The sequence below is a fragment of the Vulpes lagopus genome, chromosome 10 (assembly GCF_018345385.1).
Source record: "Vulpes lagopus strain Blue_001 chromosome 10, ASM1834538v1, whole genome shotgun sequence".
In the NCBI taxonomy this organism is placed as follows: Eukaryota; Metazoa; Chordata; class Mammalia; order Carnivora; family Canidae; genus Vulpes; species Vulpes lagopus.
Window position 1 is genome coordinate 82981114 of NC_054833.1, and position 22526 is coordinate 83003639.

Genomic DNA, 22526 nt, shown 5'->3' on the forward strand with positions numbered 1-22526 from the left:
GGCCCTGGGGAGGTGGGACAAGCCCTCACACTCCAGCCTTCTAAGGTACCCCAGCAGAAGAGAAGGGACACAGGCCACACGTTAGTCCCATAAAATTAAATGCTTTTTAGTCTTTAAAATAACATTTACACAGAAGCAGCTCTATTAACTATCTGGATGGACACTCCGACTCGATACAGTATCTACAGCGCAGATGTGTGCAGGCCAGAAACGCCAGGAAGGAAGCGGCGTGAGTGGGTGGGCAGTCACTCAAGGACAGCAAGGAAGGGTGGGCTGGCTACCCCTCTTCCCCAGACCCAGCCTCTACAGCAGCTGTGTGCATCTGTGCCCCCTTACCCCTCAGGGTCACATCCCCACCACCGCCAGCTGAAACACGGCCCCCTCCCATCTCCCCTCACCACCCCCCCCTCCCACTGTCAGACAGGACCTGTGTCCCTGCATTCAGTCTGAAGCCTGGTGGGCGCAGGAGCAGCTGACCTGGCCACCACCTCCCCTAGAGCACACAGGCCAGGCAATAAATAAATAAATTAGATCCCTACCCTGGACATCCACAGAAGGGCCTGGGGGTTCTGATTCCACCTTGACAAGGGCCAACCCAGCCCAGGAAAGAGTGGTGGGGCCTGTGATGGGCAAAGAGGGGGCCCAGGCCCAGCAGCCACTTCCCAGCATAGTCTGGGGCCCTGCACACAGCTCTGTAGGCAAGTGGGGGTCCCTGAGGCACACCCCAAGGGCACAGGGTCTGCATGGACACAAGCTGCTCCAAATGGGAATGGACGGACTGCCAAATTCAGATCATGGTGGTCTGGGGTGCCCTCAGCCCCTCGCCCAGCCTGCTCCCACTCTGCCAGGCCTGGGCCCCATGACCTGGCCTCTTGTGTGCATGAAAGCACAGGCTGGCTTGACCCAAGACAGCCACCAGTAAGGCAAGCCCACATAAGCTCCAGAGGCTGTGCCCTCCTGCAGGAGTGGGCAGGACCACCGGCTCCCCCTCCACAGGGCCAAGCTGAAGGCACTCTCTCCTCAGTCACATGATGTCAACAAAGAATTCACAGGGGTTTCCCATAGCTTTCTGGAAGGACTGGCGGCTGCCTGTCAGCTCTGGGGGAACAGCCGCCAGCTCCCGGACAGGTGGCCCCCCAGGTGGCCCCCCCACCACCGAGTATGCCTTTGTTAAGGGATACAGTGGAGGGAGCCCCGGGGCAGCAGCCGAGGCCTGGCTGTGTGGGCTGCTGCCCCGGCTGAGCTGACTAGCCGGACGCTCCCGCCAGCTGCTGCCACCGACCCCACTAGGTGCCGTGTGGTCCGACTCGCTGCCACTGCCCCCGGCTCCAGCCGCCCGGCGCTCCTTCTCACGGCCCAGTGCCCGCCGGCTGCTCCCGCCAGCACTCCGGGCAGACCCGCTGCTTTTGCTTCCTGGAGTCAAGAATGGGGGAGAGGAATGAGATGGTCAGCATCAGGCCAGGCCACTTCCAGGATGACCAGCCGCTGCCAGGGCAACCGGGCCAGAACCTGGTGGTCTCAAGCAGGGTGGGAGTGGGAAGGGGGCAGCCATGCAGACATGAGAGCAGGGCTGGCCCCACTCAGAGAAGCAAGAGCAGCTGCAGCAGGCTGGGGGGTGGGACGGGTGGGGAGAGGCAGGGTGAGTTGTGGCAGGCAGGCAGGGACACTCTGGGGCCAGCTCAGTGTCCCCTGTCTCACCCAATGCCTGATCTTGCAGCTGAGAACCTGAGACCCGAGTGAGGCTCTGTGTGCCCGGTGTTCCCATCGGCCATCCTGGGCACCCGACCCCGCCCCAAGACCCACCTTCTGTCCAGCCCCAAGGCCCTGGCCAGCTACTCAGCTCAGCCCCCATCCTGGGCTCCCAGGAAGAGTGGGGAGCCTGAGAAGGTCAGCTGGCCGGGAACATGCCGAGAGAGACGCCGGGCACGACCCTGGCTTACCGGCCCGGAGGGTCCACTCCGCTAGTCCTTCAGTCTAAGGCTTGCTCAGCACAAAGCAAGGGATAGCACGAGTTACACAGCAGGCCCGGCCCGGATGCCCATTCCCGCCTACGGAGCATGCCACCACCGGCTGTGCCTGTCTGAGGCCCACAGGCACCCAACGGCAGCTTCCCCTTTGGCATCACTGCCCTCTGACCTGCTCTCCTCTCCCTCCCACTCCTGTTGGGGTCTGCTGAGCTGGCTGCCTGACCTCTCCCCTGCTCTCAGGGACACCTCTCAACATCCCTCATTGGCTCCTGGGGATTCACAGTTATTTGGGGACCGTCCACCTCCGGCTCCTGGCCGAGCTGCAGGTGCTGAGGATACGTATCTGTCCTCTACTGTGTCCTGGGACTTCTCTCCGTCCCTCCCCAAGCCATCTCCTGGCCGTTAGCTTCTGCTGCATCTGGAAGCCCCCCACTTACACATGCGCACACATGCACACATACAGAGACACACACACACACAGACATGCACACCACACAACCACAGAGATGCATACATACACAAACACAGGCACACATACAACTGTGCACACACACACACAAGCACATACATGCACACACAGAGATGCACGCACATGACTACCAAAGTCTGCAGGGTTCTCCCCATCCCCCTCAACCACTCACCCCTTCCAGAAGGAGCTCAACCAGGGCCTCAACACAGAGCAGGCAGGAGTGCACAGGGCAGAGAGGGTGGGCACACAGGGCAGAGCCAGGCGGCAGGGACAGCGGGGAGCTGGGCACCGAGCAGGCTCTCACCTTCACTCTGCTGACTCCCAGCACTGCCGCTGCCGTAGCTGAAGCCGGGGTCCTGGTAGGCGGGTGGGAAGCAGGGCGGGGGGCCCGGGTACTGGTAGGGGTAGCCCTGACCCAGGGGCCAGGGAGCGGCCGGATGGGGCAGTGGGGCCAGAGTGTCCTGATCCGAAGCCCCACTGGAGCCGCTGTTCAGGTTCAGGGCTGCGAGATCTGGCAGGAGGGGAAGGTGGGTGAGGGCAGGGTGGGCAGGCCCTCTGGGGAGCCCCACCCTGCAGCCCCCCACTCACTGCTGCACAGGTCCCCAAAGACGTAGTAGCACTGCTCCGAGAAGGTGATCTTGTTCACTGTGTGCCGCAGGAAGCCACGCTTCAGCATGCTGCTGGCGTACTTGCGGGCCTCACGCCTTTCCTTGAAGCCCTCCACATGTGTGTACAGCCAGTCCACCACGTCCGCCCCTGGCCCGCAGCACACGTCAGGGCGCAGAGCCTGGGGGGCTGGACCCTGCCCGCCCAGAGCCAGCCCGGCAGGGACTCCTCACCAATGACGGCATTGGCAATGGTGATCTTGAGCCACATGCGATCACGGATCTCCAGGCCCGAGTCCGGCAGTTGCATGACGCGCACCACAGCACCCATGTCGCTCTTTACCGTCAGAGGCGCCTCCTCCAGTTCTGCAAGGCATGGCCCCCTACTCAGCCCTGAGCAGCCCCAGGCAGGGAGAGGGCTTGGGACAGGCCGCAGGTCCCTTGGCTACAGCCCACCTTAGAGCCTAGACTCTGTGTAGGGTCTGTGGTCACAGAGCCTAGACCTTGAGGCTATCCAGTGACTGTGGGGCCTGATCCCACCACAGGAAGGACCCTCGCAGGGGAAGGGCAGGGAGACTGGATCTTTGTTCCCTCCCCCAACAGATGCTTCATCAAGATCCTGGGCCCAAGCCCAGCAGCCACCCCCACTGCACAGACCAGAGCCCCTCCCTCTGCCCCTCCGCCAGCTCAGGATCGTTAGTCATGTTAGCTGCAGGAAAGCCGGGTGGGGGGTCACATGCATGCACTGCCTCTGCTCTCTGGGAGGGAGGGACCACAGGGGTGGCCTGACCCCTCTGGGCATCTTCCAATCCCACCACCCAGACAGCTAATGGCAAGGAGGGCGGGCGTGCGGGCACACATGTGGGTCGGTGCTGGGTCAGACACACCCGCGTCAGCAGCGTCCATCCACGTGTGTGCCCTGGCGGCACGGCAGGACGGCCCTCGGGTGTGACTGCCAGGTGGGCACATCGGCCGGGTCCCTCACCCGCACGCCTCAGTTCCCTGCTCTCCTGAGCCGCCACTTACGTGGAGCGCCGGGCACAGAGCTGGTTAGTGAGGAGGAGCTGGTGCGCGTGACAGCGCTGGAGCAGGGGCTCGTACCGTAGCGGGGCAGGGCTCCCGTCAGTGCCGCCGTGTGGGACAGCCACGCAGCAGGGTCGATGGGCCGCACCGGGTCAGCTGAGTGGCCACCGTGTGGTAATGGATGGATGGACAAACAGACGAGCAGATGGGAGCACACACGACGGAGCACAGGGGTCACAGAGGAAAAGACCTTCAGGCCGGGCCAGCGCCCTCACCCCCCCTCCCCTACAGCCGTGAGGGGTCACTCACCCCTCGGGATGGTGAAGTAGCTCCGGGGGGTCGGGTCCCAGCATTTGGCCACTGTGAGGCTGATAGGCCTGTGGGGTGTAGCAGGTCACACAGGCAAGGCCCTGCATGGGCCCCCCAACATGTCTCCCACCTGCCCTGTGCCTCACCCCGTCTGTGACACAATCTCCCGCAGCACCCGCACCGCGTCGTCATTGCTCATGTTCTCGAAGTTGATGTCGTTCACCTGGGGGGGGAGGGGTTCAGTGAGGTGGAGTTGGGGGCCGCCTCCAGCCCCCCAGCACCTCCCTGCGGCCCTGCACCTGCAGCAACATGTCGCCTGGCTCGATGCGCCCATCGGCTGCCACAGCACCGCCCTTCATGATGGAGCCGATGTAGATGCCACCATCACCCCGCTCGTTGCTCTGACCCACAATGCTGATGCCCAGGAAGTGGTGCCTCTCTGCAGGGGCAAGGGGCGAGCCAGCACCTGCTGAGTGGGGCCACCTCGCCCAGGGAGTCCGCAGCCCGCGGGGGACCCTCCTGAGGCCTCACCCATGTTAAGAGTGACGGTGATTATGTTCAGGGACATGGTGGAGTCCGTGATGCTGCTGAAGGAAGAGGCCTGTGGACAGAGATCAGTGAGGGGATTGGACAGGGGCTTCAGGAGAGCGGACCCCACCCAGCACCCAGCAGCCACCTACACGGTCCGCTTGCCGCAGGCGCTGCTTCCGCCGCCGGCGTTTGTGCTTCCGGATGAGCCGGGAGGAAGTGCTCTGCTCCGTGGAGCTGCTCAGTCTGGGAGGGGGCATGAAGGTCAGGGACCAGGCCAGAGGCTGTAGGGCTGCAGCGGGGTGGACAGAACAGGGCCCCCCCACCACACACACAAGACAGGGGATGCACACAATGGGCGACAGGCCAGCTCTGCACTAGCCAGGTGGATTGCGGAAAACACAGGGCTGATCAGAAGGCTCAGCTCCTGGTTGTACACACTCTCTACACACATGACACATACAAACCCCATACCTACATGGAGAGCTACTCAGGGAAGATAGACACAGACATTGAACCAGCCAGCATGTGCGTGTACATACACCTACAACACACCTGCTCATGCACATGCCCACTCATATATACATGCCCTGGGAATCACATACATCCATGGTCACATACACCTATACACACCTGCACCCCCACACATGTACACACATACCTGTACATGCCTACACACCCACACGACGTGCCTGTGCATACACACCTGTTCACACATACACCCATGCACATGTGCCCACACTAGTCTGTGTGCATGCACAGATACCTTTATGTGTGCACACTGGTCACACACCTACCTGTGTGCCTGCTTGTGCATACCTGTTGCACACTTGCACAGACTTGCCCCCAGACACCACGCACATGCATACATACCCCATAACACACCTGTGCACACACATTTGTGTGCATACACATCTGCGTGCACACACACACTCACCGGCTTGTGTTGTCATCCTCGTCCGAGTCAATGAAGCTACTGGACTCAAGTTCACTGCTTAGCACGGTGGACGCACTGTCAGGGGGCAGCCCCAGATCTCGCCGCCGGTCCCCCCTTGGGTGTCCGTTGGTTCGGGCAGCTGAGGGGACAGAATAAGGGGAGCTGGCTATGGGGGTCCCCTGTGTGGCCTCAAGTACCAACTGCCCTGGGAGCCAGCCAGGTGACTGTGGGCTGCTGAGAGGGTCACTGGGGTCCTGAGCAGATAGATATAGGGCCTCTACTCTGGGACCCCATCAGCTAGGGGGCAGTAACTGTGGACAGTCAGTCATGGGGTCACCATAGGGGCCCAGGCATGTCTGGGGTGCAGCCTTGTTACCCTCTTCACGGTTCCGACGTCGGGCTCGCTCCCGCCGGTGGCTGACCATTGACTCGGTGCCGGTCTCGTTGTCCATCCCATCACGGCTGCTGGCAACATTGGGGCTGTGCCCACAAGAGGGGGTGGACTGGGGCGGGCTAGGCCACCACACTGTGGACACTCTCCCGGCTCCTTGCCTCATCTCCCACCCACTCACCTGCCCAGAGGGTGCCTCTCTGCCTGCCCCTCCTCCACTGACCAGTTTCTACTGACCATGGGTCCCTGGTCAGCTGCCCCCCCCTCAACAGGCCTGGTAGGCAGCAGGCCCCTCAGAACCACCAGGCTCAGCCCCCAACCCACAGTCCTTACTGGAAAGAGGGGGGCCGGGAGTCCCCGATGCCGCCCGTTCTCTCAAGAGGTGGGGGCAAGTCTGTGTGACCATCAGTGCTCTGAGATCCTGCATCTGAGTGTGCGCCCTCGGCTAGAACCAGCTGTGGAGGAAAGCAGTGGCTCGGGGACACCTGTCAGCCTGCAGGCTCCCCAGCCCCACAGGTTCAGCCCACTCCAGCCCCCACCCTAGCCAAGCATCCTCTGCCAACACCCATGGACTCACCCAGGAGACCACACGGCCATTGAAGCAGGGCAGCTTGGCATTGTCATCAGAGATCTCCTCCTTCACCACCCTGTGGGAGGACACTGCCATGAGACCCCTGGTACCAAGGCTGCTCCCCACAGCAGGCTCTGGAGGGAGAACCTCCCCACGCTCTTGTCCAGGGTCCACACCAGACCAGGGTGTCCAGCCACATGCTCAGATATCACTCCGTGTGGATGCCCCAGCCTGATGCATTCCCTTCCTGGGCACCCTTGTCATCCTTCTGGGGACCCCTCCCAGGGCCCAGGCCAGAGGGAAGTCCAAACTCCCGACTCTCCAGCAGCAGAAGGTCATCTCCTGGAATACCCTGTGCCAGTATCTACCTTGCTTTGTGTCTGTGTGCCCCATGGAGTATAGATCCATGAAAACGGGGCTCTGACTGGAGCACCCCCTCCACCTCCCACCCCCCAAATCTGGCCCCAACCCAGAACAGGGCCTGGTTCACAGCAGGCCTTGATACAGATGTGAGGATGATCAGACCGCATGAACACAGGCACACAGACCCGAACGTGCACCCTGAGGGGAGGCCTCTGCCCTCCTGGCCCGTCCACCTGGCTGCGAAGATAGAAGCAGACCCCACCCTCTGTAACAGCCCAACTCAAGGCCTGAAAGGACAGCCAGGCACCGGGCTACTGGGTGATGTGAGAATTCTCAGCCCCAGAGGCCAGCAAGCTCCAGCAGCCACACTGCCCAGCAGCCAGCCCCTGGCCTATGTCTTGATGCTGCCCCCAGTCAGGTGGGTTCGGGGGTAGGGAGGGTTCCCAGGCAGAACACAGAGAGCCAAAGCAATGCTAGCTAACCAGGAAGGAAGCCACTGATGCCACGGTCAGACACAGGTGGGGGATGGGTCAGGTGTCAGATTCAAAGGGCCCAGAAAGGCAGCAGCCAGCAGGGTACACTGGGGGCAGCTGGGAAGGGCAGGCTGCCTAGTTATGGCCCAGATGCACCCCACACCGTGGCCTTCTTGAGGCTCAGGGATCAGGGCAGGCAGGGCCAGGCCCACAGCAGGAGCACCCCGATGCCCTACCCCCTGGAGCCCAGCCCTGCCCAACACAGCAGGATTTCCATACGCGGGACTGGGGCCCAGTGGAAACACAGGAGCCAGGAGAACAGGCAGGAAGCAGCCTTGTGACCCGTTGAGCCTGGATGCCTTGACTCTGCTAGTCCTGGGCAGCAACAGGGGCAGGAGGCCTCCACAGAGCTGGCACCCCACACTCCCCAAGGGAGCAAGGCCCAGGTCCATCACCCACCACCCAGGCCTCAGAAGACAGAATAGACCAGGCCAGCCAGGGCAGGAGGGGGCAGCCTGCCAGAGTCCCACAGCAGCCCCTCAGACCCCTCCGCTCCCATGCCAGCCACATGTAACAATGAGGTGGACACCCCACAGGAAGAGACCTCACATCTGCCACCCCAACTTATGCATGCACCACAGCCCTACAGAACTGAGCTTCCAGGGGATGCTAGGCCCCCGGCCGGGACTCAGCTGAAGTCACATAAGAAGCTGTCACCACAGGAAGACCTGAGGTGGCCTAGGGCCACCAAAAGCTCTGCCAGCCACAGCCAACATAGAGCCCTGAAGCCAGCCGCCACCGCCCCCCCGCCCCAGGTCCCATGGGTCCCAGCAGGCTGAGAGAAAGGTCCCTGAGTGAAAGCAGCAACAGAGAAACTCGGGAGGGACCTAACTCCTGTCTCACAGCCCAGGAGGCCCAGCCTCCCCTGCCATTCCCAAGCCCCCGCCCTTCCTGACTCACCCCCAGGCAGGCAGATGAGCTCCCCAGCCCCCACACCACTGGGCCTGCCTGGCTTTTTCAGGGGCCAACTGCCCACCTGACCAGGGCCTCCAGATGACCCAGCACCCAGGGCTGCCCGACCCTCTGTGCCCCCTACCCCTGCACAAATGAGCCCTTGAGGCCCAGAGTCCCTGCCTCTGGCCCCCCAACCTGAGAAACCCAAGTCCCCCAACCCAGCACTACAGAACATCCTGCCTTCCACCTGAGGCCTGAAGCATGGGGGTGGGGAGGCACCACAGCCCCCCCCCCACAGGTCAGCCAAGAGAGCGGGGCAGGGGGGGGGCGTGCCAGAGCAAGGGTGCAGGTGCTTTCCTCAGGATGCATGATGCCACCCACCACTGGCCAGCATAACCTCCAGGAGCTCCAGACAGAGTCGGGCAGGGGAGGCCTCAGTGGAGCCTGGGGGAACGCCTCCAAACAATTTAGGGGCTCCCTCCTGGGCCAGGCCTCACCAGGTGGAAAAGCAGGCCTCAGAAGCAGTCTCCACCAGCCTTTAGGGGTGGCCACCCAGGGGCACCCCCACTGGTATCAAGCCCCCAACCTCAGAATTCCTGGCAAGATCCTGGTTAGCCTCAAACTTGTGGCTGTTGGGCCCCACCCGCCGCCCCCGCAGACTCGCCCTGGCAAGGAATCTGCTCAGAGCAGGGCTCTTGGAGCCAAGCACAGCCACAGGAGGACCCCCAGGGCTCCCAGAGGCCACAGCAGGCCACAGCCAACCCTTGCCCATGGGTCCCAGAAGCACAGGGTCCCCCCACTAGACCTTCCCACCACAGAGCAGGAAGATGGCTTGTACATGACATAGGGGACCTCAAAGAGCTTGTACATGACATGGGGACCTCAAAGAGCACCCCCTCATGCCCCCACAAGGCAGGGATCCTCAGCTCTTACCGTGCCTTCGCCTGTCCATTCCCCATGACCCCCACCTCCTGACCCTAGAGCTCCCCCAGGCTCAAGCTCTGCAGGCTCCAGGGCAAGGGAGTCCCAGTCCTCTACACCTTGCCAGAAGCTCCAAAGGTGCCTGTCTGGACTCTCCCAACACCACTGGGGGCACTGACACCAGATAGACCAGCTGCAGCAGGCAGAGTGGGCACTCACCCAGGCAGGCTAGGTCAAGCCCAGCCCCCACCGCCTGCCCTGCAGCCTTCACACCGCCCACAGGCAGGTGGCTTCAGAGACCAGAACTCTTGGCCCAGAGATAGAGAGACCAGGGCCACTGCCAGGCAGATCAGCTAAGTGCCAAGTCTAGCCATGCCTGGAATCAGCAAGGCAGCCCTAGTAGCAGGGGGACTCCAACCTCTGCCTCACAGTCTAAACACTGGGGTCAGACTCCTCCCTGCACCACTGCCTTCCAAAGCCAGAGTGTGGGACAGCCCTGGGCCAGCCTATCATAGGCCCAGCTTTGCTGTGACCTGCATGGAGAAAGTGGGAGGTAGGCACAGAACCTCCCCCCCAACTTGGCCAAAAACAGGAGTGGGACCCAACCCAGAGCAGGTGACCGTGGCCATACCTCAGACTCCCCTCTTTCCTTGCTAGATGGCCAACTATAGCCAGGCACAGAGGCTTGGGTAACTCAAGGTCCAGCCCACAGCAGGACAGTAGGGGCAGGGGGCCCAGGCACATCAGGGTGTTCCTCACAGCCCCCGATCTGAGCCCCCTCTCATGGTGGGGCCACTGCCCCAGCCCATCCAGGGTTGCCAAGAACATGCTCTTCCTCTCTGCCTCTCTGCAGCGATGGTGGTGAGCAAGAGTCTAATTGTCCCAACTTCCCTCAGTTCCCTGAGAGCTGTAGAATGGCCCCAGCTTGACCTGACCTGGGGCTGCCTAGGGTCCATGCAAACCAGAGAATCCAGGAAATGGCCTCAATGTCAAAGTCCCGAGACACAGTCACACACAAGGACACAGGCTGCCTGAGGGCGGCCAGGCACACCTGCTCAGCCCACACGAGGCCTCTGAGTACCCCGCCCCCAGCACTGCTGAGCTGGGGATTCAAGTTACCCCTGGCAGTGCTTGGTCAGGCCTCAGACAGCCAGCCTCCTCCTCACAGTCCCAGAGTCCCAGCCCAGTGTAAGTGGGAAGTCCCCTCAGCCACGACAGCCACCACTGAGGCTGGACGTGGGGACACTGACCCAGAGGCTGCCCAGAGTCAGCAGATGGCCCAGGCTGCTCCCCGGAACCCAAGTACTGGACAGCACCCCTTAGGTGGGGGCGGGGGAGGGACGACCTGTGGTCCCCAGTGATCCTTGATCTCTGCCGTAACCCTCAGGACCCTGGAGGAGGGATTCAGAGACAGGCTGTCTTGAGCCTCTGGAAACTTCTGTGCTGGTGGTAGATCACCTCATTCCCCCCAGGCTAACTACAGTGGACCAGGGGGCAGTGCTAGGACCCTCCCCTTACACCCTTCCGACCCCGCCCCAGGAATCACAAGCCCTCCACAGGAGGAGGCAGTGGCACCCTGAGTCTGACAGGTGCCAAGGTGGGACCTCAGCTCACCCTGGGCCACTGAGCCACACAGGCCCAGGCCCAGAGTGGGCGCAGAGACGAGGGCCGTGCCTCCCCACTGTCCCGGGCTCCCGGGCGGGCAGCCAGGGCCCCGCGCCCTGACCCGCGCGCGTCCCCAGCTCAGGCAACAGCTCAGGACACAGCCAGGTGGGGCGCACGGCACCCCGGGAGACCGAGGCCGGGCACGGACAGGTGCGGACATCCGCGCTCGCGCACAGGCCCCCCGCGGCCCACTGACCCGAAGTCCTGGTCCATGGACTTGAAGAAGAATTTGTAAGCGTGCACCGGCCGGTTGCTGAGCACATTCTTGAAGTCGGCCAGCGTGACGCGCTCCGGCGCCACGGGCAGCTTGACCAGGTACGGCGTCTCCTCCTCATCCATGTGATAGATGATCTTGGTCTCCGCCATGGCGCGGCAGCGGCGCGGGGCCCACCTCCCGGCCCGGCCCGGGGCTCGGACGCCGGCGCTTCCCCGCTGCCGGCCTGCGCCCCGCCCGCCCGCCCGCCGCCAGCCGCCGCCGCTCCCGGCCCGGCCGCTCCCAGGCCCCCGGCGCCCCGCCCGGCCGCCCCGGCCCCGGCCCCGCCCGCCCCGCCGGCCCTGGCTCTGCTCGCGCCCCGGCTACTGCCCCGCGGCCCGCGGCCGCCCATCCGCCCCGGCCTGGAGACGCAGGCAGGGAGGGCGTGAGGCCCGGCCGCGTCCCCGTGCCCCGCCGCCGCCGCCCCCTCGGGCCGCGCAGTTAAAGGGACCGCCGGCCCCAGGCTCAGCGCGCCCGCCGGGGGGCGCCCGAGAGCGGGCGGGGCCTGACGTCACCGGGCGGCCCGCGGCGCGGCGCGGGGCGGAGCGGCGCAGGCGCGGAAGGGCCGGAGGGCGGGGCGCGCGTGGGGGCGGGGGGACCGCGGAGTCCGTGCCCGCGCACAGCCCTTTCCGCTGTACCCTGTCGCGATCGCGACCCTCCTCTCGGGCCCGGGGTCCACGGCACGGCTGGCGACAGGGCGCCCACTGTGTGCTCGGGCCGCAGCCCCCGCTGGGCCTAGGGTCTCGGCCGGCCGGACAGGGGCTCGTCCCTCGGGGGGGGGCCCAGACAACGCCAGGTTTCCCGCGGGGACCCGCAGGGTTGACCGCAGAACCCAGACCTCCGCCCCTTTGCGAGGGGCGCGGAAAGTCGGGGGACGCCCTGGTCGCATCGGCGGGCAGCAGGGGGCAGCTCGGGAGGTTAGGGTACTTAGGGCCTGGCGGGGGGGCTGGAGACACCTCGGTCTCTGCGCCCTGGCGCCCACTGCGGGTCCCACGGAGGCTCCGAGGAACACGGGCCAGGTGGTCGCGGCGGCTCGCGGGTGCTCGCGTGGACATGTGTATGGGCGGCTGAAGGCACAGCGGAGGTCACCCTGGCAACGGTGCACACGCACGGTGCACAGAAGTGCCCAGACAAGGTGCACCTGGCAGCAGGTGAAGAGATCCCCCCACCCCAGCCCGGGGTCCTCTGTGGACCAGGGGAAACCCAGAGCAGCGCCCCTGGAGCTGTGGAGGGTCCAACCACAGCTGCTACCACTGGACGTAGGTCTTCCTCACCCCAGGAAGAAGACTTGAGGCCACTAGAGGGAGTCCCACACTGATGAGCCTGAGGAACATGAGAGTCCATAGGATAGGACCCAAGAGTGATGATGCTGGGGGGATGCATGATGCCCCTTGCAACCTGTCCCCAGCACTCCCCTTGAGGCTGGCTGGAGCCTGGGGCTCTCCCAGCTGCCTAGTCTGACCATCCTTTGGTGGTGGATCAGCAGAGAAAAAAGCCCATCAGTCCACCACTGACTGGAGGATACAGACTTTGAAAGTCCCTGAGCCCAGGCTAAGGACCACCCCCAGGTCAGCCCAGGCCAAAGGTGCTGACCATGATCCCCCTAGGCTCTGATAGAGTGGGCAGGGCTGTGTGAGGTTGGCATCCACTAGCAAAGCCTATGCCTTCTCCCTTTGGGTCTCAGTTTCCCCAGAAGTAATCTGAGGAAGCCAGGCAGTGTGGCCTTGGAGGAAGGGTCTCCCATGACTCTCTGCTGCATGTCCAGGGGAGGGAGGCAGTCCCCATGCTGAGAGCTCACGGGGGGACCAGCATGCCCCAGGCCAGACATAAATGACTGCTAGTCTCACAGATGCAGGGGATCTGATGCCCCATCTTTACTTTGCTCCCACACACACACACACAAGCCCCTCTTTCTCACCTGATTGCCCAAGTCATATGAGAGAGTCTAGCAACCAGTACCAGACCTGACTGATGGGGTCAGGCTGGCACACTGCAAGGAGGGATGAGTTTGTGGCCAGAGCAGTGCAGCTACTGTGGGCCCAGGGGTCACTGGGCTGGGAGGGAGGCACATTGTCAAGCAAGCCACAGCTCCTTGGCCCAGCCTCCCTCCCAGCCTTCACCACAGCAGGACCCTTGCAAGTGTGTGGTGAGGAGGCAGCCACTCCAAGGTACTGAGCATTTTATGGAGTTCACACCTGGAGTCTGGAAGTTTACATAAGAGCCCGAGCCTAGAATGCCCACCTCAAACTCCTGCCGTGTTTCCTGGGGTATTTTTTCAAATGACCACTCAGAATTGAGCCTACAAAAAAAATTAGTGACCACCACCCCAACCTCCTTATAAGTAATAGATGTATGCTACCCTGATATCTCTTTGCTGATCTGGGATGGAGGATGGCCCTTCTAAAGCCTTGCTCACTGCACCCCTGTTCTGGGATCTGTAAGTAACAAATCTTTTGACTTTACTTCCCTGGTGAGGTGCTGAAACTGTGCATTCCTCAAAGTGGCCCTGGTGTTTCCCCTGCCCCGGAGTGGGAGCTCGGATGCCAAGTTACCTGCTGACCCTGTGTGGGTGGCTTATGCCCCTAATTTAATCAGGCATAATCTGCATATTCTTAACACCACCTCTGGGTTTCCAGCAGGGGGTGACAGACATCCTTTCCAGCCTCCTACTATCCTGGGAGAGTTTTGGAGGATGGGGTGCTTCCTCCTGCAGCCCTCTCCACTCCCCCTCACAAGGGTTCTGCCTTTGGCACCTACTCCTGTTTCCCTCCTCTTTATCCTCACACAACTAATCCCATGTTGGCATCTGCTTCTCAGAGGGCTGTCCTCCTCCATGTCCAAATAAGCCCTCAGAAGAGAATCTGGAACTCCTTCACAACCTGGAATAGTGCCATAGGATTCCCAGGATACCTGGACTCAGACCTTCCACCCAAAGAAATGGGCAGTGACAGCAGGGCTTCAGATGAAGGAAAGCATTTCGAGGTTCCCAAGGCCCAGACTCTGCCCCCCAGGACATGAAGTAGGAGCCACAGAGGCAGACCTAAAAATTATGTGGTCTTTATTGTGATGATGGTAGTTTCCCAGGAGGAGCAAATGTGGGGCGTTGGGGGTGGCAGCACAAGCCACTCTAGAACCACTTTTACCCCTCCCCTGTCCTCAGCCAAAACAGAAACCAAATGAGGTCCCAGCCCCAGACTACAGCCCAAGAAGGGGCTGTGGGAGGGGGGTCAGAGTCAGAAGTCACATGGAGCCCAGTGACTGTCAAGGCACTTGCTGGAAACAAAGCTATAATAGAGTGGAAGACAGAGAAAAAGCCTAGGGCAGCCCCAAGTAGCCCCAACACAGAGCAGAGGGGAATTAGCCTGGGGCCTGGAGTGTGCAATCCCCAGGTCCTAGCTGTAGGCTCCCCCTAGAAAGGGCTGAAGAAGGGGCCAGGGTGCCAGCCCTAAGGCTGACCTGAACTCCAAGAGTCCCCACTGAGCACCAGCTCACAGTGGCAGGGGCCAGGAGAGCCTGAAGGATTGGGGAACATCAGCAGGGTTAGGGTTGTGCCAGAGGGGTGGGCAGGACCACCAGTGAGTATGGGAGCCGGCAACGGCCTGCTAAGAGCTGGTGAAGGGGCAGCTGTGGCTCCAGCAGAATCCCAACAAGCCCGTTGCTGCTTGTGAGGATTAGGATAGCTCTCAGGAAAGGAGTCTGGAGGCAGCCTCACTCTGTACCAGTCCAGGCCAAGTTCCAGGACAGCGGGACCAGCCGCTGGAAGGGGGTCGGGTGAGCCACATGAGGGTCAGGAGGTCATCCTCCAAGATAGACAGACAGGAGTTGGCAGGGCTGCTGGCCCAGCCAGGAGCCCAGGGTCACCTTATTTGCAGTACTCCTTCCTGAACACTGGAAGCCAAGGAAACAGGTGGACATCTGTCACAGGGGCAAACACAAGGCAGACATCCAGCAGGACAGCCCAGGCACCCCTGCCCCTGGGGCTGGCTAGTGAGTGTGGATGGGATGAGGTATGCCACTCACCTTTGTCCAAGTCAATGTTCTTGGTGGGCAGTGGGCTGTGGCCCAGCTCAGCCCTCTCCTTGAGGATGTTGTTTTTGTAATCTGGTGCAGGGAAAGAGCAGGGTGAGGCTCCTCCACCCAGAGATGTACCTTCCCTAGCTCAGGCCTGGGAGCCACAGTCTGCTCCTTGGTTCTGGGGCCCTCCCTCACCTAGCTGGATGTCCTCACTTCTGTAAACAGCCTGGTCGCCTGTAGCCACAGCAAACTCTGCCAAATTAACATCTTTCCTGGAGACAGGAGGGTGATTGGTGGTTAGAGCAGAGAGTGGGCTGGGACGGGGGGAGTCTGGTCCCCAGGAGAGCCTGGAGGAGCCACTCACCCCTTTGACTTCCCCGACTTCTTGTCCGAGTACTCGTAGCCTGGGGAGGAAAAGTCATGTCGGGGGTGGTCTCACCCCCCTCCCCAGCTCCCGCCCCTGCTCATCCTTTGCTCAGGCCACCGCATCCCATACCCTGCCTCTGGTCAGGGGAGGCTTCCTAGCGCTGGCCTCAACCCTGCAAGATGGAGCCCCCCTCACCTCCGCGGCGGCGCTGGCGGGTGGCCAGGATGACAGTGATGAGCAGGAGAATGAAGAGGAGCAGGGTGGCCAGCACGTAGCCCAGCTGCTGGAAGAAGTGGGCGCGGCCCTCGGGGACGATGACGTTGATGACGCTGCGGCCGCGCGGCAGGGTGGAATCTGCACGGGCCGAGCGGGGGCGGCGTCAGGGAGCGCGCAGCGCCCCCCACCCAGCGGGCACCCGACCCAGGCCGCCCCTCTGCGCGGGTCTGGGGAGAAAGGTGCGGCTCTGGGCGCCTCCCCTCGGCTAACACCCGGGGCCATGGCGGGGGGGGGGGGGGGGGGGGGGGGGGGGGGGAGGGGCGCACGGTACCTGGGCCGGGGGCGCCGCTGTGGCTGGAACCGTTGCCTGGCGAGTCCCGCGGGGGCGGCTCAGCGACTGGCTCGGTGACCCTCAGGTGAAAGATGCGGCGCTCGTGCAGGCCGCAGTAGTGGTGGTGCAGGTGGCAGGAGTAGGTGCCCTCATCAGCGGGCTCCAACGGGTCGATGCGCAGGGAGAAGTCGCCGCGTGCAAACGCGTCCACCCCCACCGCCACGCGGTCGCGCAGGAAAGGCGGCCCGTAGGCCCGGCGCTCACCCGAGGCATACAGGTCCAGCAGGCGGTCAGCGCGGTCGTGCGGCACACCGGGCGGCTGTCGGTCCCAGTGCACGACCTGCTGCGCCTCCTCCAGATGCCGGTCGGTCCAGATGTGCGCCCGGTTCACGCAGGTTAGCAGCGCGGGCGCGCCGCGTTCTACCACCAGCACCTCCTTCTCGCCGTCCCAGTGCGCGCCAGCCTCCTGGGCTGGGGGTGCAGGCCGGTCAGCACCCGGTGGGCGGGCAGGGAGCCAGCGGGGACACGTCCCGGGGGCGGGAGGGGGGCGCACTCACGGTTGTCCGTGACCTCCAGGCGGACGGCCAGGGTCTCGTAGAGGTGGCAGTAATGGTGGTGCAGGTTACAGGTGTACAGCCCCTCGTCGGCATACTCCACCGCTACGACCGGGCAGGAAACCCAGCGGTGAAGTGCAAGGTGGGCCCGCCCAGCCCCTGCGCCCCGCCCCCCTCCCCGGCGCCCCGTCACCGCCCCGGGCTCCTTACCGCGGATGAGCAGCGAGAAGTTGCCGTCGTGGAAGGCAGAAGGCGGGAGCAGAAGGCGGCCGTGGTCGCGAGGCCCGTACACGCGCTGCTCGCCCGCCGAATACATGTCCACGAGTCTGCGAGCCGGGCCGCCGGCGGGGCTGCCGCTGAGGTCCCAGTGGACCACGCGCTGGCGGTCGTGCAGCCGGTCCTGCGTCCACACCATTCTCGGGCTCTGGCAGCGCAGCACGGCCAGGGCGCCCGCTGCCCAGCTCACGGTGGACTCGGACACTACGGAGCTGGCGGCAGGCAGGGACCCCGAGGGCACTGGTGGGGAGGAGGAGTCACTGGGGGAGGGACAGGACCCAAGGGCAAGGCATAGGGCGGGTCTGGCAAGTCAGGAGGGGGCCTGTTGTGGTTTCCAGGGGAGGGTGGCCACTAACCTGAGGAGAGAAGGACAGCAGAGCCTAGAAGAAGAAAAGAGTCCTACTGGGGAGGGGTTGACCTGAGCCTTTGCATCCAGGTCACCCACCCAGCCTGATCCGACATGGCTCCCTGGGTCCCCTTACAGCACTTGCTGGGCTGGGGGGGTGGCGCATGTTAATGACTCCCTCTTAGCAGGTGGGGATGGTCAGAGAAGGCTAGCAGATGAGATGGGCAAGGGGTCTCCTTTAGCCCCCCATGGTGCAGGCACGTCTCCCACGCCACCACCTCATCCCTACAGCCACCTGCCTGGGCCGTGGGACAGCATTCCCCTTTTGAGGGTGAATGGTGGAGGCAGCTCTAGAGTATGTGCTTGTCACCAAGGGCCACCCTCAGGAATGGTGGCGAGTATCACCATCACTGCAGCAAGGCCACCAGAGCCCCAAAGCCTGATGCTCAAAGCTGGTTTTGAGGGCTCCTGCACCTTGGTATACAGTGAGGTACACACACCTGCCAAGGCTATGCCACACAAGCCCTCAAGAGTCCTTGCCCCAGCTGGGCACCCTGCCCTGCACCCAGGTCTCACGGCTGGAGCCCCCGCAGCCCCCCTGAAGGGCAGAGGCCTGAGGCTGAGCAGGCTGGACCATCCACACCCCCATAAGCAAGTTTCTGCTTCAGAGATGGGCTGAGCGCCCGGGACCAGGAGGAATGTGCCGGCTCAGCGGGCCAGCCCAGGAGGCGGGCTCAGGGGGCCTGGGAGCCAAGTGGGGGCTGGAACAGACCCTGTGAGCCTCACTGTTCCCAGGCCCCCTAGATCCCCCGACCTACTCCTCTTCTGACCACTAGGACAAGTGGAAGAGTGAGGTGGGCAAGGGACCCCAGGGAGAGGCACCCGCCACCTCAGCCTCCCTGCCTGTCTTAGCCCTCTTGTTCCTGAATCCGTGTGGCTTCCTGGGTCCTGGGGGGCCCCCGCATCCTGGTGAGCTGCCATCTTGAGCCCCCCCAACCCCCGCCCCACCCCAGCCCCTTCCCAGCAGTGAGGGCGTCCCACTGCTCCACACTCAAGTTCCGACAGGCGGCTTTGCACAGAACACAAAGACCTGGTTGTGCCCGCACTCTGGACCCCCACCCACCCTGCACTCACTGTGTAGAAGCACAAGTTCCCAGAGCAGAACTTGGGACTGCAGCTCCATGGCGCCTGCCTGGCTCGCTGGCCTCGCTTTGTCTCACTTCTGCTCCAACTCTCCAGAAAAACAGCCCGGCCCCCTCCCCCTCCTTAGCCCCCACCATGACATCACAGAGCCCTGGGCGGGGTCAACAGTCTGCAGACCGCCCCTCTGGCTCCAGCTGGCCCCTAGCCCTCCCGAAATCCTTGGCTGGCCTTTGGGGGGGTGGGTAGGAACATGGGCATGGTGCCCAACAATGTGAGGGGAATCAGAGCAGAGACCCTGCCCCTTCTCTGGCCCAGGTCCAGGAGGGGTAGGAGGGTGGAGGGCATGGTCCCAGATGCTGTGGGGGCAGCTGTGACATATGAGGCCCTTGGGGCTGCTGCAGGACTGGGCTCTGGGGTACACATCACCTCCCTTCCACTCCTGTCGGGGGACCTTGGCCCAAGGTGTGAGCAGGATCCTCCCCCTCTGTGCTTGCTATGGAGCTTGAGGCATTCCTAACAGAAAGGCCTCCAAGGGCTGGGACCCCTAAGGATGCCAGACCTACACCTCTTCCAACTCTTGCCCTTAGCCTCCTCTGGGGGCTGCATTTCTTTATTTATGAAAGGAAAAGAACAGTCACAACACCCCTGGGGGGTGGGGCCCAGGGGGCTCCCTTAGGACAGCATGATGGGCCCTGCTGTTGATCAACATCTTTACCACCCAGGGGAGCCTGCCAGGACATAAGGGAGGGGACCCTGAGCACTGAGGGGCAGCGTTTGACCAGCCTCCGGCTCGGGCCTGGACCCCCATCTGCCCACCATCCAGGGCAGAGCTTGGTGTCCCTGAAAGCAAATCCTGGCTAAGACACTCCCTGCCCAGAGTGGAGGGAGGAAGGGAGGTATGGGAACCTCCCCAACGGAAGGCACAAATTTGAAGCTCTGGGAAAACTTAAAGAGTCACATAAACAAATGCAAAATAACAGATCATACACTGCATACCAAACCCACTCTTTCTAGTTAAGCAAACCTCAAAAAGAAAAAAAAAAAAGCAAACAACTACCAAAACCCACAGTGCGTTTTTTGAAACTGCCCATTTGAATAGAATTATGGTCACTGGCCCCAGTCCCTGGTGGGTGGGGATCTCACCCATGAACCCTGTCCTGGTCCCCAATTCCTCAGACCAGCAAGGAACCCAGTCCAGCTGGTCTCCCCAGCTCCAGGCAAGGTGGGGAGACTGTCACAGCTGCAGAGGAATGAGGGGTCAGGACAGGGAGCGCCAGCCATGAGGATGTGAGGAGCCCCCCGCAATGAACTCATTTCCTCAGCAAGACCCAGGCCCTGGGGTCAGAGCCCCTTTTCCAAACTAGAATCAGAACTGGTCCTGGTCCCAGCCCCTCCCTGGGCCTTTCATTCTGGAAAAAACAAGCCCTGCCTGGCTGGCTATGAGGCCTGGCCTCTCCTCCTGTTTTTTTAACTGGTTTATATTAGCTGGTGACCAATCTTCTCTGTGTCCCGCCCATGGCTCTCCATCTCTGTCCTCTGTTCCCGCCTCTGTCTGCTGGGCTGTCTCTCCACAGTGGAGGGAAGATGTCCAGGCAGTGCTAGAGGGAGGCAGAAATGGCCCAGCACTGGCCCCTCTGTCTGGAAGGGGACCAGGGTCAGCTCCCAGCCGAGGAGCCAGGAGCGTGTGGGCGCGCCCCCTCTCCCAGCAGGTTCCCTGGCCTTGGGCCCTGTGAGGCCCTCTCGGGTGGAAACTCAGCCCTCAGCTTGGCCCAGATGTGTAAGTCTGAGGGGGCCGCCACTGGGGGGCAGCTGACCCCAGTGAACCACTGGGCAAGAATGGACAGATGTGGTGCAGGGCTGCAACCCCTCTTGTCCCTCTCTGCCTGAGGCCAGCAAAACCAAAATGAGCAGCAAAGGCTGCTGCCCCCACACCTACTCTTGGCAGTTAATAGCCACAGATGAGAGTAAAGTTTCAGCAGGCCACCTGCCCCTCCCCTGGCCAAGGCCTGAGACCTCCGACTCTTTCCCAAGTGACTGCCGATTGCTCAGTTCCCAGGGTCGCCCAGCATCTCTGTTCCTTGGGAAGAAACCACCAGGACAAAGCCACTAACATCACCATGGTCACACCCTGAGCTCTGGCCAACCCCCTACCAGACCAGAGCCCTGTACCCACCTCCCCTCTTCTAGGAGGTGTGGCTGGACAATGCAGGGGCCAGCCAACCAGCCCCACTAAGAAGCAGGTTCTGGCTCCTGTTCCTGGGGACTCGGACATTCCAGGCAGCCAAGCTCACTGGGAGGAGAAACCACAGGCACTCAGAGATGCCACCAGACACAGACACGTGCTTGTGCCACTGTTCTGTCATTCAACAAATATTTGCTGAGCACCTATTGTGTGCCAAGGAACTAGAAGCTGTTGGAGGGAGGCAGACAGATGGCAGGCCTGCTCTCGGACAAATAAGATCATCTGGAAGAAGTGTTGTCAAGAGACGAAAACGGCAGGGTCTCCCTCCACAGGACTGAGCGGACGGTCTCTGATGGAGTAACACCCACAGGTAAATGTCCAGGCTGGGACCTGAGGAAGCTGCCTCTCAGATGAGAGCAGAGCTGGGCGCATAGGGAGGTCTGCGGGGCTGCAGTCAGGCTCTCTTGCTGATAGGGTGCTTGGAGGGACTGAGGGAGGAGGATGTGTTCTGGGGACGCAGGCATGTGAAGTGACTCAGAGCCAGTAGGGCCTACATGAGCACACAAGGGACACAGCCCACCAAGAGCCAGGTGGGCTGCAGGACTGTCAGGTGCGGTCGGAGCACACTCTGTGTCCTCCCCTTGAGTGCGGGCAGGGTGCTGTAACAACCAAAGGACGAGGGGCTGGGATGTCACTGTCTGATAGAGTCTCCATTGTGCTGCCTGGAGTCAACTTCTCCAGCTGGCCATTCTGTGAAAGAGCCCTTGGAGGGAACATGTGGGCAGACCCCAGCCAAAAACCAAGAAGAAACTGGACCTCAGTCCGATGACAGCAAGGACCTGAATTCTGCTGCCCCCCAGGATGGCGTGGAAGGGGACTGGTGCCTCGGGTGCAGATGCAGCCCCGGCAGACACTCATTTCATCTGGGAGGCCCTGAGCGGAGGCTCCTGTCTAGGTGTCTGACCCAGGGCAGCTCTGTAATAATAAAAGTGTTGGGGGATCCCTGGGTGGCTCAGGGGATCCCTGGGTGGCTCAGCGGTTTGGCGCCTGCCTTTCGCCCAGGGTGTGATCCTGGAGCCCCAGGATCGAGTCCCACATCGGGCTCCCGGCATGGAGCCTGCTTCTCCTTCTGCCTGTGTCTCTGCCTCTCTTTCTCTCTATCATGAATAAATAAATAAAATATTTTTAAAAAAATAAAATAAAATAGAATAAAATAAAATAAATAAAATAAAATAAAAGTGTTGCATTAAGCTGCTCAATGTGTGGTACAGCAATAGAAGACAAATGCAAGTGTCTCTGGAACAGAGCAAGACCAGGCTTAAACCTGCAAAAGGCACAAGTTTCACAAGGAGAAGGGACTAGTTTGTCAGTTTGGGACTGGTGGCTGGCAGCAGGGCTGAGGCTGCCCAAGTTCCTTGGGAATCGCATGGATCATCAGTCACGTGAGGCTCTTCCAATTTCACTGACAGTGTCTGCTGGTTCTGACCTGTTCGTGGAGGGGCCACCTTCTCCTGGAGGCTCACCACCCTGCAGCGTTTCACACCATGAGGCAAGGACTGCGCCCATTCCGGGTCAGAAGAGTTGAGTGTGTCCCTCAGGAGAGCTGTGGGCTGGGAGGGTGAGGACTTCAGGGCGACGACCTGGAAGGACAGGCACCCAGCATGCTCA

The 22526-nt window shown here is 62.1% G+C and overlaps 2 protein-coding genes across 5 annotated transcripts; both read right to left on the reverse strand.

The window, feature by feature from the left end:
- Positions 1–85: 85 nt before the first annotated feature.
- DVL1 (dishevelled segment polarity protein 1) lies at positions 86–11890 on the reverse strand. Of its 3 annotated transcripts, XM_041771253.1 has the most exons (16): positions 11373–11889; positions 6807–6876; positions 6563–6684; positions 6215–6318; positions 5839–5977; positions 5054–5147; positions 4905–4974; positions 4673–4812; positions 4520–4596; positions 4374–4441; positions 4068–4220; positions 3276–3407; positions 3025–3192; positions 2741–2947; positions 1941–1980; positions 1316–1413 (listed from the first exon to the last, which is right to left on the reverse strand). In XM_041771253.1, exons 1-15 carry the CDS (start codon positions 11540–11542, stop codon positions 1970–1972), a joined length of 1725 nt encoding a protein of 574 aa, XP_041627187.1. In that variant the 5' UTR covers positions 11543–11889; the 3' UTR covers positions 1316–1413; positions 1941–1969. The 3 variants fall into 3 exon arrangements, with proteins under 3 accessions (XP_041627185.1, XP_041627186.1, XP_041627187.1); XM_041771251.1 differs by lacking the exon at positions 1941–1980 and having other exon boundaries at positions 86–1413; positions 11373–11890; XM_041771252.1 differs by lacking the exon at positions 1941–1980 and having other exon boundaries at positions 86–1413; positions 4143–4220.
- A 2580-nt stretch (positions 11891–14470) lies between these two features.
- MXRA8 (matrix remodeling associated 8) lies at positions 14471–21910 on the reverse strand. Of its 2 annotated transcripts, none has more exons than XM_041771254.1 (10): positions 18668–21910; positions 17544–17567; positions 17122–17427; positions 16915–17016; positions 16358–16828; positions 16006–16164; positions 15808–15847; positions 15639–15715; positions 15450–15530; positions 14471–15344 (listed from the first exon to the last, which is right to left on the reverse strand). In XM_041771254.1, the coding sequence occupies exons 1-10, from the start codon at positions 18714–18716 to the stop codon at positions 15292–15294; spliced, it is 1362 nt and encodes a 453-aa protein (XP_041627188.1). In that variant the 5' UTR covers positions 18717–21910; the 3' UTR covers positions 14471–15291. The 2 variants fall into 2 exon arrangements, with proteins under 2 accessions (XP_041627188.1, XP_041627189.1); XM_041771255.1 differs by having other exon boundaries at positions 14471–15317; positions 18668–21906.
- Between the last annotated feature and the right edge of the window lie 616 nt (positions 21911–22526).

Bases quoted from the DNA above. Each gene is read 5' to 3' on its own strand.
- MXRA8 (XM_041771254.1), bottom strand. From the start codon at position 18,716: ATGGAGCTGCAGTCCCAAGTTCTGCTCTGGGAACTTGTGCTTCTACAC. The intron at 15,848-16,005 runs GTGAGGGGGGCT...TTTCCTCCCCAG, and splicing joins CCGCCAGCGCCGCCGCGGAG to GCTACGAGTACTCGGACAAG. The intron at 15,716-15,807 runs GTGAGTGGCTCC...TCCTGTCTCCAG, and splicing joins AAGTCGGGGAAGTCAAAGGG to GAAAGATGTTAATTTGGCAG.
- DVL1 (XM_041771251.1), bottom strand. From the start codon at position 11,542: ATGGCGGAGACCAAGATCATCTATCACATGGATGAGGAGGAGACGCCG. The intron at 6,685-6,806 runs GTGAGTCCATGG...TTTCCTCCACAG, and splicing joins ATGGCCGTGTGGTCTCCTGG to CTGGTTCTAGCCGAGGGCGC. The intron at 4,442-4,519 runs GTGAGGCACAGG...TACACCCCACAG, and splicing joins GAGATTGTGTCACAGACGGG to GCCTATCAGCCTCACAGTGG.